Source organism: Calypte anna, chromosome 3 (assembly GCF_003957555.1).
Source record: "Calypte anna isolate BGI_N300 chromosome 3, bCalAnn1_v1.p, whole genome shotgun sequence".
NCBI classification, from domain to species: domain Eukaryota; kingdom Metazoa; phylum Chordata; class Aves; order Apodiformes; family Trochilidae; genus Calypte; species Calypte anna.
This window is the reverse complement of record NC_044246.1, coordinates 23,876,921-23,896,057: the sequence shown is the minus strand read 5'-3', so window position 1 is coordinate 23,896,057 and position 19,137 is coordinate 23,876,921. Positions and strand designations below refer to the sequence as shown.

Here is a 19,137-nt window from a genome sequence, read left to right as displayed (position 1 = left end):
AAAAGCACTTGCTGGCAAGTCATGATACAAAAAATAAGAGAAAGCACACCAGATCTTCACACCTGTCACCACTTCCCTGGGAAAGTCACGAGTCCAAAGGCTTTTCAGGACAGCTCCACCTGCTGTCACACTGCAAGCCCTGTGAACCATCGGGAAGAAGGGTTCCTAGCTGCAAGAAGCCACCATCCACACTACAGCTTTCATTTAAGGATGCTGTCCTCGAGTCCTGGGAAACCAAGTTCCAAACTGCAATTGTATGGGAGCTTCCCACCAGGAAGAGTTTCTGATGAAAACCACAGTTACCCCAAAGCCAAAACACATTATGGAAGCTTCTTGAGGTTTTTTTCCCCTAGATTTTCTGAGTGTCCTATCAAAAACCCTGAAAAAAATAGTTATATTTGCCTAGTCTAACCTGATTCTGATGACTCTGCTTTGAACAAATGGTCTGAAATATTATTTTTGAATGTATTTTCTATTGGGATATCTTGCCTCTTGGGGAAAGCAGATCTGTGTCAGGGATGCCTTTGCAGATCCTTCTCTCCTCTGTAAGCAGGACTCACTCATGTTTTGGTTGAATCAGGTCAATAAATTAATCAGGAAACATTTTTATTTAGAAAAGCCTTAGTTTTATTTAGAAACAAAAGAATGAAACAAAATGTCCCATTGCTTTTAAGTAATCTCTGAATCATTTAATTCCTAGAAGGCTTTTCATGGTAGCTTTTCTCCTTATTTGGAACTGAAACAAACATTAAACACTTTCTACAGGACCACGGATACTTACGACTGAGTTTTGTGAGAATAACAGAAGACTGATCATAAAGCTATCCGCTAAAGGTTCTTGCTTTTTTTTTGTTATAATCTGTTAAAATTACATTTTTCAATACTTTTTATTATTTTTATTATTATTATTATTATTACCCTGTGGATCTACTACTGTATAATAATTAAGTTTGCTACTAACTGCAGGGAGGTAAAAGTTTTGCTCTGTTTTCACTAAACCTGTGTTTCAGTTATTCTAGATGTGAAAAAATATTACACATACACGAAAATATTTATATATATATGTATATATGTACTCAAACACACAAAAAACAGAGTACTCATGCTCTTCTACATAAAGAACAAAGGTACATACAACACTGGTAAAGAGCATCCCCTTCTATTACAATATGCATGTAACATTTACGTTGAGGTAATTATTGGAACAGTGCTACAATTCCTTATTCATTACTCCCATAATGTAGGTCTTAAATTTTTCTCATTTGATTTCTTCTTCAAATTTCCAGCCACCTTTGTGGATAATTTTCTATGATGTGTGAGCTACATTACATCTTTGAACTGAATCATAGAAAAAGAAAGTGAAAGATCAAATGCTGCACCAATTCACACCTGCTCAGAGGGACAGTGGCTCTCAAATGCAGAAAGGATCAATAAAACTCTGGGCTTGTGAGCACAGATAAAATCATCATACAAATTTAGATTTCTCTGAGTGCAACAGAAGCCTCAAAGTAAGCCTTTGAAGGGAAATCTGCCCATCAACACAATTCATAACTGATGACAAAAAGCTGAACTGAAGCTTTACCATGTTCTCATCTTTCTTAGTTTAGAGAAAACAACAATACAGAATGGGATTATACAGGCTGGAAATTCCATACATCTCATTCAAGGTTTAATGCACATATGCTTTAAATCATGCCCTATTTAACACTTGTGATTACACAGTTGACCAAATTCCCCCAGCAAATATTTCCACAACCTCTTGTAGTCACTTTGTAAAAATATACAGCAACATTTTTCTTCTGCAGAAGAATCATTTACTCAACTAGAAATCCTTACAGACAGATATAACCCCTGCCCCTGAAGCTAAAAAACAACTCTACAATTTAAACCAGAAGATATAGAAAATTTACCAGCAACAAAAATATACACACAGTGGAAATCAAGAGTTTCAGCTCATTTACTATGAAAAGATAATAAGCTGTGTCCTACCTATGGTGGTAATAACAGTGCCAGCAAAGAAGAAGGAACTTCCCAAGTCCCAGTGACTGATCTGAGTAGATGTGTTTCCTAAAGGTATGATTCCTGCATTTATTGCTGCCACTACTTGCTGCAAGTTTAAAAAGATTTTTGTCAATATTCATGAAACAATTATATTAATATACATTACACAGTAAATTGGTTAAATCATTTATTTAATCCAAGCCATAAAGCATAAAGGATGAGGTTTGCTCTATTCAAGTTTTTTTGCATTCAGGCTACAATTTAATCTTCAGCAGACACCCTAAGCCCTTCAGCATGCAACAGAGCTGTGAAAGTCAGACCATTAAGAATGCAAACCAGTAACAATGCAAATACCAGTAACAGCATCACCTTAGCTGGATGACAAACACAATAATTTTAACTGTTGTGACTGCTTGGTGAAGAAAAATATGCATTAGATAAAGATAAAATGTTTCCCAAAATATTTGTCTATTGAGTTAGGTGAGCAAATTTACTTTTTAAAACACAGTAATTAAAAAACTCAAAGAAAAAATATCATTGCCTTTTTTTTTTAATTAAATAAACACCAGTTATTTAAAACACCTTTGTAAAACAGATAATTCAGTAATTCAGTAATTAAAGATTAACAAGTACACTTATGATTCTAAAACTTTCATTATATCAATAGAAAATTCAGAGTCAAATATCAAATATGTATCTATATGCAAGCACACAGCTCATATATACAATTCTTGGAAAATCCAGTTCTAGTAGCTAAAATGGACAAACTTGCCACTACTTCCATTTTTATAGTCTCAAGAAATAAACCTGAAGAAACATGAAACATTTTCCTACTTCAGCAGTGTCACCTACTGTAAACACGTACCATGAAAAGTACTCCTTCTTAGTTACATTTCCACTGCAGAACTATAAAGTATTTGAGCTTAGTAGTACACATCAAGGAAAAGCATTTTAAAACTTGCAATAAATATTTTAAGTTATCATTAAAAAACCAGGGCTTATTTCATAATCGTGATCCTTAGAATAATTGGTGTTTAACGAAAGAACAACAGAGGATGCAATACTGCAAAGCTAAAATGAATATTTTAACTAACTGACAATTTCTGCTTGGCAAGTTGTCCAACAATGATTATGCAGATAAAGATAGTCAGCAATAGGGCAGAGCAGAATGCTTTTTCATGTGGGCAGTCTGTTGCAGGGGAACAGCGTTGTGCAGTAGAAATAATTTTTTTCAAACCCAAAACACATTGGTAATTTGCAAATGAAAACATTTTTGTTCCCAAATAATGCCCATGGAAATCAGTTCATCCATACAGAAATGACAAAATCCATTGGTTTTTCATGATGGAACCTCAATTTATGTTCATCTTCAAAACTCAGATGCACAAAGTAGCCATTTTAAAGTCCACAGCTGCATCTCTGCAGCCACAGGGATGTTGTTGCCACACTAAGCCATTTTCAGCATCCAAGGTTATGGCCAGAAAGCCATCTGGGGTGTCTTTATTCAGATTTTACAATGCTGTATCTACTATATCTGCAACTGGTTAAACTTGTTATAAAAAACAGTGGAAAAGGAGACATCAAAAATGTGGAATTTTCAGTCCTACTGAGGAAGGAGGAAGGATGGGTGAAAGGGAGGAGTTTAACTTTCCCTTGGGTTGGAGGAATAAATCTTCTACATCACATACTGGCAACAGTAAATACAGCAGGGCTGATACTGAGTGGTGTTTCCATTCCTGTAGGAAGGGACACATCATGCTAAGCAGCACGTGAAACCCCCACTCATATTGATTTTATAATTTACACCACAGAGATATCCCTTTGACTCATAAAAAACCCCAGTGTGCTGCATTATGAAGCCTACAGGACACGTTTTGAGTGCTGCTTAATTTCAGTGAAACAAGAACTTTCATCACAAGTCCTTGTACCTGCAGATGGGAACATACTCTCCAGCAAGGACATCATATGGTAAAGAATAGATCAATAGAATCTGGATCAATAGAATTTTATGGGACCACTCATGTTTTATTAGAGTTTATTATACTGGATGAATGCACTACCCATAGAAACACACTTGTAAGCAGTCTAGCAACACCAAGTTTTATAAAGATCCAAATGTAAAATGTTTTCAGAGCTTTCTGTCATCACTGCACATTTTTCAAGCCATGCTACCTCAATGTCTTTTCTATGACAGGTGTGTCAGACTCAGCTGTTTGAAGACCCACCAGTCTAGGCATTTCCTAACTGCACAGTACTGTACCTGCAGACTTCCAGAAAAAAATATATAATTTAAGGCAAAACTGCTCTGCTGGGTCAGACATAGAAAATACAGCAGATGGCTATATAAGACAATCAGCCACTATTATTATGCCACTGAACTTAGGCAGCTACTAATCAGGAAATGAACCAGGGCTGGTAGGCAAGAGATGCTTTCTCTTCATATATTCTCCTAGCTTCTGACACTCAGGGACTTTCTGAGTAGGAGGATGAACTGCATCATAGTGTTCAGATTGATTTGGGTGGATCATTTTAGAATTAATTTATCTAACTGCTTTTGGGATACATTTGTATATTGGGAGCTAAGTCATTCTCTGTCAGTTAGTTCTGTGATTTATTTATGGCTCATTAGAAGTATTTCCCTTTTGAAGTTTTTATGTGCTTGAAATTAATTTTATAAGGTCTCATTTTATTAGCAACACCTGAATAGCAATTTCTTATAGGTCTCCTTCAAGAAATTAATGACCTTATAGATCCATCAACAGCCTCTTTTTTTCCATATTAAAGATTCTTTCTTATTAAATAATATATTTACCTATTGAAAGAGATCTGCTGAATATTGTATATTTTTTATTGCCACTGACTTTCTTTGCACCTTTACTAATCTGACTTATTGATTGTTTTAAACATAGGCTTAGTCATAAAGGGACAGATGATGCTTTGTTCATCACTGGGTTATTAAGTTTCCAGATACAATCTATTATGCTTTCTCCTGCCCTGTTTCCATGTCTGGGAGGAGTCAGCCCTAAATACTAAAAAAGTTGCTGCATTACATCTCTCGGGAGTCTTCTATAAGAGTCTTCCTTCCTAACAAGGATGACAGATAGGGTTTTTGTTTTACTGAAGTCAACACTGCTATCTCATTAAGGGTTTGAATGCTGCCTGCAGCTTTTTTGGGAGGGGTAGCTGCATTTTCAGATCATTCAATCAGAGAACATCTTTTCTTCCTAGAAGAAAAGTCAGTGCTCATCAGGAGATCTTAATCTAAGACTATTCCCAACCACAATTTAAAGAAAATAATACATAACTCTTAACATCTGTACATTTCAGGGTAGTATCTTCTTTCTGACTTTCTCTACATCCACTGGCACAGTTACTGGAATATTGGATATTAATATTTCCTTAGCTTGGAATAAAAGCACAGGCTCATAATGCTGGTTTTCACCAACTTCACTGAGGACAGAATCTTGCCCTCAGTGTTCAGGTAACATGCTATTCATTGTTAGTGCTGTTAGATTCAGTTTTCTTTGCCACTTTACTCCTGGTCTTCAGCCTTTTTTCTTGACTGTTGTCTTACTACTAAAGCAAACAACCACTGCATTTGTCACCAGTCTGGCATTCCCTTCTTTTCTTCCTTCATAACTTTCTGTCATCTGAGCTCTTCATTTTATCCAAATTTATACAATAGCAGTAGTAACTTTGTGCATTTAAAATCCTGAAACAGGATCATGAAGATTTCTGTATGCAATGATTTTACAAATAATGATTACAGGAAAAGCAACAGGTTTTTCACTATATGCTCTTTTGATAATGTCTTTATAATGGTGAAAATGTGGACTTTTTATGACCATAAAAAGAGCTAAGATAGAATTTTCAAATATCTAAGAATTTCAGGTACTTAATTCCCATTTTTTAGGTTTTAAGGATTCTTAGGCTACCTGTGTACTTTATCTCAGGACAGTCTTGAGTTGCATCTGATAACAAGTCCTAACTGGTACTCAATGCAAACTACCAGGCTCTTCATCTGAATTTGGGAATCAACTTCAGAACAGCAACAGAGAAAAGAGGCAGAGATGCTTGAGCCCCAAATGGATAGGCCAGTTATGACTTGCCTTAATTTCCAAAACAGGACCTGAGCTCTATACACATGTAAGCAGTGCATTCAGGCTGTATCTTTTCTCTTGAAACCAGAACACTGGGAAAGGACAGTGACTATACAAAGTCTCATTTTAATTTAACCTCAGCTTTTCACTTCCTATATAATTTAAAAGCACTTCCTACACAGTTTCGTATTATTGTATCTCTGTGTTCACAGAGATCTCTCTGTACAGGCTATGCCAAGCCACCTCTGCAGACTAGGGCACTGAATTTTGCGACTTTTTGACAGCAAAATAAGATGTATAAAACAGCCTTTCAAAAAGCACCATCCTTTTGGGAAAACAAAACACAAGGTCTTCTCCTAGGTCAAGGTTTTAAACATTTGGGCCTTTAGCCCTGCAAGGAGTCAATGGAGATCACGGAATCATAGAATGGTTTGAGTTGGAAGGGACCTTAAAGATCACTTACTTCTAACCCCTGCATGGGCACAGACACTTTCCACCAGAGCAGGTTGCTCAAGGCCCCATCCAACCTGGCCCTGAACAATTCCAGGGACAGAGCATCCACAACTCCACTGGGCAACAACCTGTTTCAGGGTCTCACCACGCTCACACTAAAGAATTTCTTCCTAATGTCTAACCTAAATCTTCCTTCTTTCAGTTTAAAACCATTATAAAAAGGTTTTAAAAGCCATTTTGAAAGCCATTATATAATGTCCCTCCTCAGCTTTCCTGTAGCCCCTGCAGGTGCTGTAAGGTCCCCCCAGAGCCCTTTCTGATCCAGTCTGCACAACCCCAAATCTCTCAGCCTGTAATGGCTGAGGTTGCTGACAAATGGCAGTAGAGCTACATGCAGAGAGCAGGGGTCTGCAGAACCACAGGAGCAATACAGAGGGGTTACAAACTGTGAAGGCTCCAGGCTCTGGTACTCTACCACTGTCTCACACAGGGATTGGACAGAAATTAATTTGTGTCAAGCCAGTCGCCCTAATAGTCATCTCCTTGCTTTACACCAGGCTCTTTAGTAGACACTTTTGTACCACCTTCTAGTCACTTCACTTTATGAAATGATGTAACACCACACTTCATTACTCTCAGCTCTTCTATCCAAAGATTAAAATAGAAGCACTTCAAATTATGCTTCTCATAAAATACAGAGCATGCAGTCTTCAATTACCCAGCATGCTTGGGCTTCCTGATGCTCAATTAACAAGCAAAAAGTCAGATAAATCTCAAAATTTTAGGAAACTAATTTCTCAGCCTGGATTTCTTCCTGTGCTTTCCTGTGGCCATTTGACGAGAGAGCTCTCTCACTCTCCAGTATAATGGCAAATCTCATATGGCCCAGGTACTGCATAAGTCTTGCCTATTTATTTCAGCTTTGCTTTACAAATAATAGAAATCCTAGTTCTCTGTTCAGAGTCACACTAGGATGCTTTGAACACTTAGAAAACAACTCTCCAGCCTCCAAGAGCACATGCTTTTGAGCCTTGCTGCTGAAAAAGACTGCTATGATGTTTGTATTATATTTCTGTACTCCATGTTTTTCATCTTAGTTTGTATAACATATGACTGTAATCTGCACTGGAGATCAGAATTCAACACACTGAAGAATTGAAAAATTCTTTTCACCCACTGTTCAATAACTACTTGGCCTAAAAATATGTAGAAATATACTGAAATACATTTCTATTTCTAAACATGTGTTACAAACAGACTATGTACATAAATTTTATGCGTCTGCATACATATATGTGTATTTGTATACATACACATTCAGGGAAGAGGGTTTCTCTTTGCTTCTTGAGATTAAAGACTAGAAGAATTATGCAGACAGCTGCTCAGCAAAAGTGACTTACTAATGAGTCAAAGCAGCCACCCTTTCTAAGACAAAACCTGTCATTTAGATATATTCAAAGTAACTAGGTTCTAGGTCCTATAAAACTGTTCTTCTGAAATAAATGGTATCCTTTAAGAACCTCAACACCAGAAGCAGCAAACACCATTAGAAATTAACCTGCTTGAACAAAGAAGTGACAATAGCAATTAAAATTCTTTTATTTTTCTCCCAAAAATCTGTATTGCTCTTATGCTCATGAAGCTTAAAAACTGTGTGTTTTAAAAATAATCTTTTTGGCTTAACAACTGTGTAGAAAACAACTACAGAAAATGGAGTTGTCCTATCACTGAAAGGAATGTTCCCAGGCAACAGAACGTTTGGCAAAATATTCCCTCCCTTCAGGAGTTAAGTATAGAGCCAGAAGAGGGGATCTGCCTGTAGAGGACAGCAGGAACCAGAGCAACCCTAAGCAAGGAGTGCACACAGCCCAGGGGGTTCTGCAACCCATTCAAACTCCACACAGAAGGTGTGGAGGACAGGTCTGGGTAAGGTTATGGTAAAAGGACCTTCACAGAGGTCTTCTATTTAATACATATTCCTCTGATGTGGGGATACAAGTAGAATTCTGTGGGGTTTACTGTGGAGGGAGATAACAGCATCTGATCGTTTATTCCTGAGAGGAGTGAAGCAGAAAGCAAAAATTGTGAAAAGTAGATTTACAGACTCAGAGAGAGGAAAAGAAACAAGAAATTACCACACCAGTTAGGACTACCTGTATATTAAAGTTAAGAATAATAAGCTTGACTGCTTTGATGGGCAGGCATTTTACTGAGGATGGACATACCCAGAAGGTACCAACACAAACTACCATCCCTGAGCTACGTGTTTTAACTACTTCAAAGGTCATTCAATTCATGTTGCACTGAAAACACCACCAGCCAGCTCTGCTACTGGTATTTCCAAGTTGTCCCAAGCTTCATGTCTGACATGCAAGACAGTATATTAAAAAAAATGATGCAATGGTATTTTGGATCCTCAGATAAATAAAATATGCTGCAGCATCTATTCCTTTTATGCTGGCCTATCAATCTTTTCAAGGCTTTAAGCTTTACAAAGCATAAACGCCTGCTGCATCCCAGGCATGGGATGTTTCCTGCTTCCTTTTTGAGAGGCTGAAAGGAATTTCAAAAGGGAGATATTTAGGAATATTTAGGGTTTAAACTGGTACATTTAAAATCACTCAAAAAGCTCCTGCTTTGAGGATGCCAAAGCAACAGCTCAAAGGACTGAGAATGTCTGCAAATGTTGAGATTCAAATAATTAATAAATTAATAAAATTTTATTAAGCTTAATAGGCTTAGGTAATAAATTCAGATTTTTCTAAATAAAATAGAGATTTGTTGGAAAAAAAGATGTTTGCATCTCTGTGATTTATTATCTCAAAAATGATACAGCAAGGACAAATGCTTTCTAACCTCTGGAAGAGAAAGAAGGATTTACACTTTTCTATTTTAACAGTTTTGTATGTAATCAGAGGATGTCACTAAGGATGTAACAAAATTAGTGTCTTGGGGGTACAATGCAAGTTGTAAAAAAACCTATGAAAAAGACACAAAATCAGCTGCCAGCAGAAGTACAAATGAACAATAAAAATGAAGCCACAGAAAACAAACGTTTTAAAGTAAAGTATTTTTAAAAGAAATTAAACACATAAGAAGCCATGATGGCATTGTGGTGATGCCAGTTTGATGAAAGAAACATTGCTCCTATGTCATTCATTACAGTGTCAAGCTTTCCTCAAGAGAGAAAAGAAAAAAAAAAACAAAAAACTCACATTTTTCCTCAGGGGAAATAAAAAGAAAACACATTTTGGTCTCATTCACAGTCTGAGAGATGAATGGAAAGAAAAGGGAGAATGCAGCTGATGCAAATGTTACAATGAAAATAGGCATGCAACCTGACTGTGGGCCCCATCGTGGAGAGCTGCTGTCCTCATCTTAACCACAAGCCCATGCAGAACCCAAAGAGATCAACCTGATGGATGAAGATCAGTTAAACTAATGCTGGTGGTTCATTAATTCTTTTTTAATTGTTTTGTTTTGTTTTTTAAACAAGCACATTTTTGTGAGCATTCATTTTTCATGAATTTCTTTCAGAAAGGAGATGAATGTGAAACTCTACAGGAGTCCTTTATTTTTGAAACAGCTTGGTGCACAACCCTAAAAAACGTGTTCATACTTTGAAATTAAGGGGTTTTAAGACAGAAATTTCCATTTGAAACACATTAAAAGATTGTGCTGTTTGGTGTGGTTACTGTTTTTTCCACTTGCTGGAGTTTTCAGAATAAATATATTTGAAGGATGTTTCTGCTAAAGGACCAGAAGTGAGTACATTATTTTATGAAGTTTCACTGTACCTTTACTTGAAAACTAATTCATTAACAAAATAATTCACATCAGCTTATTGGGACACTCTAGGTATTTAAAATGATATAGCTGAAATTTCTCTTATTTCCCTTTTTGTATGCAAAAAATAATTCATTAACCAACTTCATGATTAGGGATTAAAAGGAATTTTTTTTCCATTTTGGTTTATAAAGGTCAATACTAAAACAAATAACTGCTGAGCAACACTTAATGAGGTGATATTTACATAGAAAGCTCTTCCCTCTTTTTTAATCAGCTTTCTCTTTGGCAAGAGTATAAAATATTTGTTTCTCATTGCTAAGACATCAACAACAGTGGTCACATCCTTAACTCCTAGAAACAACATGAATTCTGAGGAGCAGAAAACAACTTTATTTCCCTCTTATAAAGGAGTAAGTTGTTTGAAACCACACTAGTGACAGTTTTGCAAAGTTGTTGGAAATCATTTGCAGTCAGGCTCACCTGTCCCCAGAGATAAACTCTTAACCCCAAGACCTGTCAGAAGGTACATACATGTATCTGAGGCTGTGCAGCACTGGAGAAGGACATGTATGCAACCTAAGCATCAGCAACCTAACCTAAGGTCTCTTTACATTTGTTACTATGCACAGGTGCATAAATACAGCAGGAAATATTTCTAGGTGCTTGGCAATACATTTTGTGCATCTGAGTTTGGAAACTGCCTCCAACCTTCTAAAATGTTTAGAAGCAAGGTTATTATAGAGAACGGGCAACATACTAAAGAAGAACTAGAATTAGATTCAAATAATTAGAGATACACATTCTCGAATGAGAGAAATTGTTCATTCTTTAATGCTTATTGTAATTTGCATGTGTATAGCTAAATTACTCCCAGGTTTTTATCAGCTTTTGCCCACAAAAGACTCAGTGGCAGGAGAAAAACCTCTTCCATGAAACATGTAAAAAATCTCTAGTATAATTGAAGATCAGGTTTATATATTTTGTCGCATGTAGGTAAATCCACACTGTCTGAACTGCATTTCCTCTTTTGTTCTGTCACCTGGAAGCTACTTTGCATTGCATGACAGGACCAAGTTGAAAGCAACCATGGACAAAGAAATTAAAACACCATCCAAAGTGTCTGGCCACATTCCTTTCTACATCTTCATAATGTTTTAGAAATCATATATAACCTTAAACAAACCACTGTTTTCTTTCCATAAATGAGATCTTTTCAAGACCTTCCAATAGAAAATTAAAAAAAAAAAACAAAACAAACAAACAAAAAAAAAAAACCACCAAAATTTAACATTAGACCATGCACAACTTGCTGGTCTATTGTATCCTGATTGTACTCAACCATGTAGTGCTTCCCTTACAAGCTTCCCTCCTGGGATATTTCTTTAGTTGTAGATGTGGGTGTACCACCATGTTAATACTGGCTTCAGGCTACAGCAAAGAGAGCTGAAATTGCCTAGCAGAAATGGTCTCTTGGATGTACAGGTATATCCTGCAAGCCTTTTGCACATTTGAAGTATGGTTTGAAATAAGGCTACTCACAAAACATCAAAAAAAAAATGATGTACCTGGCGGCAGGTCTGAGTCACACACTGCTGCTGTTCATTGCAAGTATATTTCATTACAGTAAGGCAACAAGTGGCTTGGACTGAAAGAGATTTGCAACACTGGACCATGAGAGTCAGAGGCAGAGAAGGTCATGAAGACCACCTCTTTGTCAACACACATACAATGTTGGTTGACTGGGCTGAAAAGTTATGTGGAAAACCCAGGTCATTTTTCTGTAGCAGCCGAGGCTACGTGGCTGTCACCATCAGAACGCTCTAGTTCATTAACTTCCCACATTTTCTACACTGCATAGCAGCTCTCCATTGTCTCATGTTTCACATGTACATAAAAATATATGAAGCCTATAAAAGTATAATTCTCACTGTGCACCCAGACGGGCCATGCAATCAGTGTGCAAATACCTAGTTTTGGGAATCCAAAACCCAGGGAATAAAGCTGTGTGTGCTGACAAGCTTGCAACAGTATGTTTTGTTGTGCCATGAAGATTTTTAGTGATTGGCAAGATAAAATAAGGATGGAGAAGACAGGAAAATTCTCTGTCCTGTGTGCATTTACAGAAACACACAATTGTGTTGTAATCAGCTCTGTGACAAAAGGAACACTTTAGCAAAGGTGATGGAGACTCAATGACACCAGGGTGCTAACAAACAGAACTTGCATTCCACTTGAACAATTTTATCCTTTTTTAGCTGAATTTGTGCTCTCAAACTAGTCTCCCTAATTTGCTTACCTGACTGAGCCACATTATACTGTCAGTTGGCAGTCTTGGTATAGTCAGGCCCGCTTTAGAATGAGGATTAAATGGCAGGAGTTGTGAAAATTGCTAAAGACTGGCATGACAAGCACCTAGAGCAATGACTAGCAAGAACTAAAGCCAAACCAGTTTTTGGATTCCCAGAATGCTAAATTCAAAAGGAAAAGTTTATAATGAATTTCACCATAGTTTGACTCAAGGTAAATACTTGATTAAAGAAGACATTACAGCCTGTAAGATCTGTAATTTTCTTCAGGCCCACTAATCATTCCAGCTTCCTGCTACACTAGTACACATTAATTTTCTGTTTTATAGTTTTCGGTGAATTCTTGTGTAACATATACTTTTCCCTCACACATACCATTTATTTTTATTCATACAGACATCCAATGAAAACTGAAGAAACACTGCATTACATTGGAATAGCAGTCAGAAAAAACATATTCCAGTAATTTAGCTTCTGTGACAAAGTAAGTAGGGAAGAAATATGGCCCTGCTGTTAGGGTATTAGCTAGACTTGGAAAAATGGATTTGAAATTCCACTTTACCACTGATTTCCTATTACTTTGGGCACCTTGCTTAGTTCCTGACCCTCATACAGCTTGATGTAATTAATTATCACTTATTCTGCATAAAGAAAGGCACCCACATGCACTTGTGAGGCCAAGCTCCCCAAGCCTGAGTTCTCCTCTGAAAGGAGTATAACAGCATGTTCCTACCTCCACATTGTGGTGTTCCTCTTCAATGAGAAGCAGAAGGGAACAAAGAGAAATGAAGTTTTCCGTTTACCCCAACAGCAAGCAGAGCAAAGCCTTCCCACAACCATTTCTCACCCATGTGCTGTGGGAGGCTGTGTCACACACAAACCCCGGGGACTTCACAAGCCTGTTGGTTTTTGGCCATGCCAAAATGACTAGTGAAGAGAGAAGCTAATGCCAATATGGGTATCTGTGCTCTGATCGTTGTACTGGAAACTGTTTTATACAGAACATCAAATGAGCATTGGTGATGATGAAGAGATTTTTTTATTATCAATATGTGCCTCTGGGCAGGGATTCACAAATGTTAGAATAGCTAAGTAGCCTAGAACAAGTTCCAAGAGTTTTTGCCCTAAGTACCATCTCATAGACGATGTAAGATAATATTTCTTCAAAATTTCTATTTTTATGTTCGCGAGTATAAGATCTGAGCTGAAAATTTCATATGAGGATATTTATGCTACCTGTAAGAGATTGTTTTAATCAAAATGTGCATGTATATATCTCTGAAAGATTATCCTACATTCTGCTAGTAAAACCACTGAAACATAGTTTTTACACAACATCAAAATTCACATTAACAGTATTTCCTGAGGCATGCCTAAGCCAGGACATATGGATGTAGAACTAACAGCCTGATAGCCATTTAAAGGGTGGCAATTTTGGAACACATTTTACCAACAAGGCAGGGGAGAAATCACAAAATGCAAGAAATTTTCCCAGTTTGCCTTTAAAATTCAGAAGTAGTGTGCCATAAAAATAACCCAGTACACCAGAGATCTACATTTAACACAGATGTCCATGCTGATGCTCAAGGGTCTAGAGAGGTGAAATCAGCTTCTAAACTCCCAAACAGATGTGCTGTCAAAAAACACCTTCAGAAAGCTTTGTTGCCCATGAAACTGGCATGCTCCAAAGCTCCTGCTAGCCAGTGTCTGGATGCCCACCACCCTCTCCTGCTCTCTGGTGTCCCACCTCAGGCTCTGCAGGCCCAGATGGCCCCTTGGCTACTGTTAATGATGAGATCACTTCTTGCCAACCCTTGGCTGTTCACTCCAGCCTCCCATTTCATTATATCAAATCCAGGACTGACAGTCCCTGTAATGCCACTGGATATTCATAAAAACATGGGAACATGAGATTTAAACTGGAAAGGGCCTCATAATGCTCTCAGTAAAATACAAATAAATATTTCCTATGATTCTGAGCCAAGTGACCTGCAAGGGTAAAGTCATGTTAGTAGGAAAACACCGACATAAATCAGTTGTGGATGTGCCTTTAAGAAGCAGAGAAAATTGAGATTTAAGACCAAAATAATAAGCCCGTGGTACTTTCCCCTACTTAAAGAAAAATCAATAAAATGAAACATAGAGCTGGAGGGAAATCTAGCTTGACTCAATCACAGTAAATTAGAAGTCCTTTAAGGCAATGTATGGTGTATTTTCTTCCTCAGAATTAGGCATTTCAAATATTGACAGACCTTGTAAGGCACAATCAATACATCAATTCCTTTGCGAACTATAATTATATATATTGCTGATAAATAATCATTTAATTAGCATAATGGGAGGCTTCAGTGCAAAGGCTGTCTACCAAGCATACTGGACCTAAAAATAGCAACAGCTTTTCAACCACATGGCTCTGAAGGAAAGTGCTTTTGCAACTTCTGGTCTTAAACACTTGTTACATCACTCAGCCAATACAGAGCCTTTCTAATACTGTTTTTCCCCTTTAGCACAGCAGTGCTGCCATATATAATGCCTTCCTCTAAGATATGGTGACAAGGGGTTGGCATGGATTACCTGAATCAGTTCATCAAGCTCTGTTGCATTCACACAAGAATGCTGAGATACAAACGTCTGCTTCTGAATCACAATGGTGGTTCTCTGGGAGGTTTCATGAGGCTGCTCCAGGGCTTTAAATACTGTTGCTCCAATTATTAAATACACGACTACCACCAGAAAAATTGTTGAGACGGTCTTCCATTTCATAACATTAATAGCTGAATCACTTTCCTCCCTTGAAGAGAGCACAGTAGGCTTGGTGGAAAATGATAATCTTGGTTTGGAATTCTGAGTGGCCGATTTGGGATCCAGCAAGTCAGGTGCCGCCACTGGCAAAACAGAAGAAGAATAAGTTAATTTTCAGTGCTCCTCAGATTTGAATAACTGAATTTCTTGCCAAGAGATTAAAGCAATTCTGTTGTTTTCAACAGGAATTTTTAAAATGTTTCATTTTTCACATAAATGCTATGCCATGTTACAAAAAAGCTACTGCTCTGTGTAGTTCTACCCACACTATACACATCTGCAAAATCTTTTATAAGGGTCTGTCCCCTTCTGATATTAAATCATCTCAGAAATGCAGATTTCCCCATGCTTTTGTACTTCAGTTAGTATAAAATCATATTGTGCTGCAAAGGTTCTTTACATCCACTGCTCTCTTAAGCACTGCTGAGCAGCTTTCCAGCTGTGTTTCACCTGGGCACTACAGAGACAACAAAAAAAATACAGATCTTTCTTTCTCTCACCTATTTTGACCTGTGATTCAACAAATGCTCTCCGAGAACAGTTATGTGATCACTTCCAAACTCTCCAGACAAAACCATAAAAATTATATGTTGCTCATCTACCAGTCTTGAAGTGTTAACTGTGTATCGATTACACCTTTCAGAAAATACCAGTAAAACATATGTGAACTTACTGGAAAAGTCACCCATTTGTTAAGACATGTATTTTTATTTACAGTTACAAAAACACACTGGGTTATAAGAGTAGCTGAGCGTGTTAACTCATGTGACTACCAGCAACTATCCCAGCACTAAAAAAAAATGTGCCACATCAAGTGCAGGTAAAGGTCTCCTGTGGGAAGATGGCCACAGCAGCTGACCGCAAAAGCTATATTTAAATTGTTTTGAATTACAAGTGCATTTTGAACGTCCACGACATCGCTTCCAGCTGCCGGTGGGAAAATCCCAGATCTAAACCTAGAGGAAAGTCTCCCTCCGGACGGCGGAGGTGCGACAGGTCCCCGGCTGGGGGGGCAGTGGCAGTCGGCGGGGTCTCCTCCTGCGCACCCATCGGGCTCAGATAAACTCGGCGCCGGGAGGACAGAGAGGCATCCCCCCGGCTCGGGGCCGCGGGAGGACTGGGGCACTCCAGGCACCCCGGGCACCCCAGCCTCGCTGCGGTCACGCCTCCCACTGCCGCCTCCTCGACCCCCGCCCTGCGGGCACCCGGGGCTCGGCCGCGCTCCACATCGTGGTGGATGGCGAGACCTCCCCGCCGCGGCCTCCACGACCCTTGAAGCCCCCAGGGATGGTGCCGGGGGTCGCGTTCCTCCCCGCCAGAGCCGCTCCCCTCCCGGCCGACCCCGCCGAGCTCGCCGCCCGCCCGCCTGGGGCAGCTCCGACCCGCCGCGGCCACCGCCGGCGAACAAAGGAGCAAGCACCGGGCACCGCAGCTCCGCCGCCGGCCCCTCCCCGCGGCCGGTGCAGTGTGCCGGGGGATGCCCGCAGCTCCGGTGTTGAGGGCAGCGACGGGGGAGCCCCGAGCCGCCGCCGGTGGGGATGGTCCGGATCGGGGAGCGGCACAGGGGGGCGAGGCAGCCGGCGGCGGGGCCGGGGAGCGGCGCGGCTAGAGTGGGGCCGGGAAGGGCAGGAAGGGAAGGCAGACAGGCAAGGTACAAAGGGGACCCGGGCCGCCGCGGCGTGGGGATCATCCCGGGGTCCCTCCCGAACCCGGGAGGGAGGAAGCAGGGGGGCATGCAGCATCCGCAGGGCTGGGAGCGGGGAGGCACGCCATTGTGCTCGTACTCACTTCTTATTTACCGACCCGGTGCCCTCTCCTCACTCCACGGGCAGGCATTTTTTCAGGGCTTGGGTAGATACAGTTAGAGAAAATTAAAAAAAAAAAAAAAAAAAAAAAAAAAAAAAGGAGAGAGAGAGAAAGAAAGAAAAGAAAGGAAGGAGCAGACCGAGAGGAAGAGGCTGATGGATGGGTCTGGAGGAGAGGGAGCGGCAGGGGCGGGCGGGCTGGCAGCGCGGATACCGCCGGGCTCCCCCCAGCCCCGGGGTGTGCGAGGTGCCTCACGCCGCGCATCGCGCATCGCACATCGCGGCGTGTGTGTGACTGACTGCCAGTGACCGTGAGTGAGTGTGTGTCAGCGTGTGAGTGTGCGTGTGTCCCTGTGCGCCCGTGTGCGTGCCTGCCTGTGCCCGTGCGCGCTCCGGTGCGCGGGGCGTGAGAGGCAGCCCGAGCCCGGCGATGCCTTTTGTGGGGCGGCGGGCACCCGCGATGCGGGTCATCCCCCCCGCCCCTCCGCGCCCCTTCCGCGCCCCCGCTGGCGAGGGAAGGGGTGGGGAGAGCAACGCCTCGCCGCTGCCGACCCGTTAAGGGTGCGCTCCCCTCCGCGCTTCTCCGCGCCCCTCCGCGCAGGCAGCCCGGCTAAGCGGCGGGCAGATGCCACCGGGGCGCAGGGAAAAAATGGGAAGGGGGGCGGTAGGGAGGAGGCGAACTGGTACCTGCGGAGACCGAGGTCTCGCCTGGAAACGGGCGAGGAAAGAGGCGGGATGGAGAAAACACCGCGCACCCCTACCGGCGATCCCCGCTCCAGCCCCAAACGCGACAGCCACGCCAGAGCCTCCCCGTGAACTTTTGAACTAGGAGAAATGTCACCGCGGGGGCCAGGGGACAACCTGGGAGACCTCGGCGGAGAGCGGAGCGCGGCTGCGGAGCGAGGCAGATCCGGCTTTCCCGGCCTGCCCTGATTTTTAACCTGTGTGCTTTGCTGCCCGGTGTCTTGCTGCAAGGAGTTAACTAGGTGGGATCTAGGAGTCAGGGATGGTAGCTGCTCATCTATCGCAGGCACCACCAGCGCTTTGCTTCCTTCCATTTTAGTCTGACAGCTACATCAGAAATGCTGCTTCAACCGTGGTTTCAGCCACTAAAAAGCCTGAAATTATTCTTGTTATCTTTGCAACGGGCTAACTTCGGTTTCCTGGGCATCTGTCACCCTGTGACATTATCCATTGGTCAGTTGTTCACACTGAGGTGATGAACAGCTACACACACCAAAAAGACAGAAGGGGATTTACCAAGAGAATCCACGAACAGCTCCCACAACCACTCTCTTAGAAGTCTTTGCAAACACTTTAAAAAAATTATTCACTGTAACAAAGGCATAGGTCACAAGAATTTAAAGCTAGGGGATGTATCTATCTGTACAACAGCTAAAGTCAGTCGTACATTAGGTGTTTAATGGACTATAATCCCACTCAAATCAGCAGCACCATCAGCAAACAGTTTAGAAGTCACTTACTTTAATGCCTTTCCTTATCAATGTGACATAATACAAATGAGTGTAATACTGAGTTCCTCAGGACTCCAGTTTCAGTGACATCAATCACACCAATCTTCCTTGGTGTGTTCATGCATCTCCACAAGATGCAGCATAAAGCAGGAAGCTGCATCTGCTGTTGTAGTTTGAGCAACATTTCAGCTCATCATTCCCCATTGCCCTGAACCACTAAAGCAGTTGTCAAGTACCAAGGGCCATTGGGGCCACTCCAAAAAACCCTTTTGCAAGCAGACCTTCAGTCATACAGCTGACTTCATCAATGTAGTCCCAATCCTCAAGCATCAAAATTGCCCTCTCCTGTCTCCTGATACTTTCCTGTCCAAGGGATTCCTGAACATGAAAGATTTTCATCCCTGGA

The 19,137-nt window shown here is 40.8% G+C and overlaps 1 protein-coding gene across 1 annotated transcript in view; it reads right to left on the bottom strand.

Moving 5' to 3' along the window:
- The window catches only part of KCNK2 (potassium two pore domain channel subfamily K member 2), a 76,672-nt gene extending 59,531 nt beyond the window's left edge, over positions 1-17,141 (bottom strand). Inside the window, exons 1-4 of the mRNA XM_030446877.1 lie at positions 16,311-17,141; positions 15,952-15,961; positions 15,224-15,534; positions 1,990-2,107 (exon numbers count right to left, since the gene is read on the bottom strand). Coding sequence (XP_030302737.1) covers positions 1,990-2,107; positions 15,224-15,534; positions 15,952-15,961; positions 16,311-17,141 — 1,270 coding nt within the window. The remainder of the gene's footprint in view (positions 1-1,989; positions 2,108-15,223; positions 15,535-15,951; positions 15,962-16,310) is intronic.
- Positions 17,142-19,137: the final 1,996 nt, after the last annotated feature.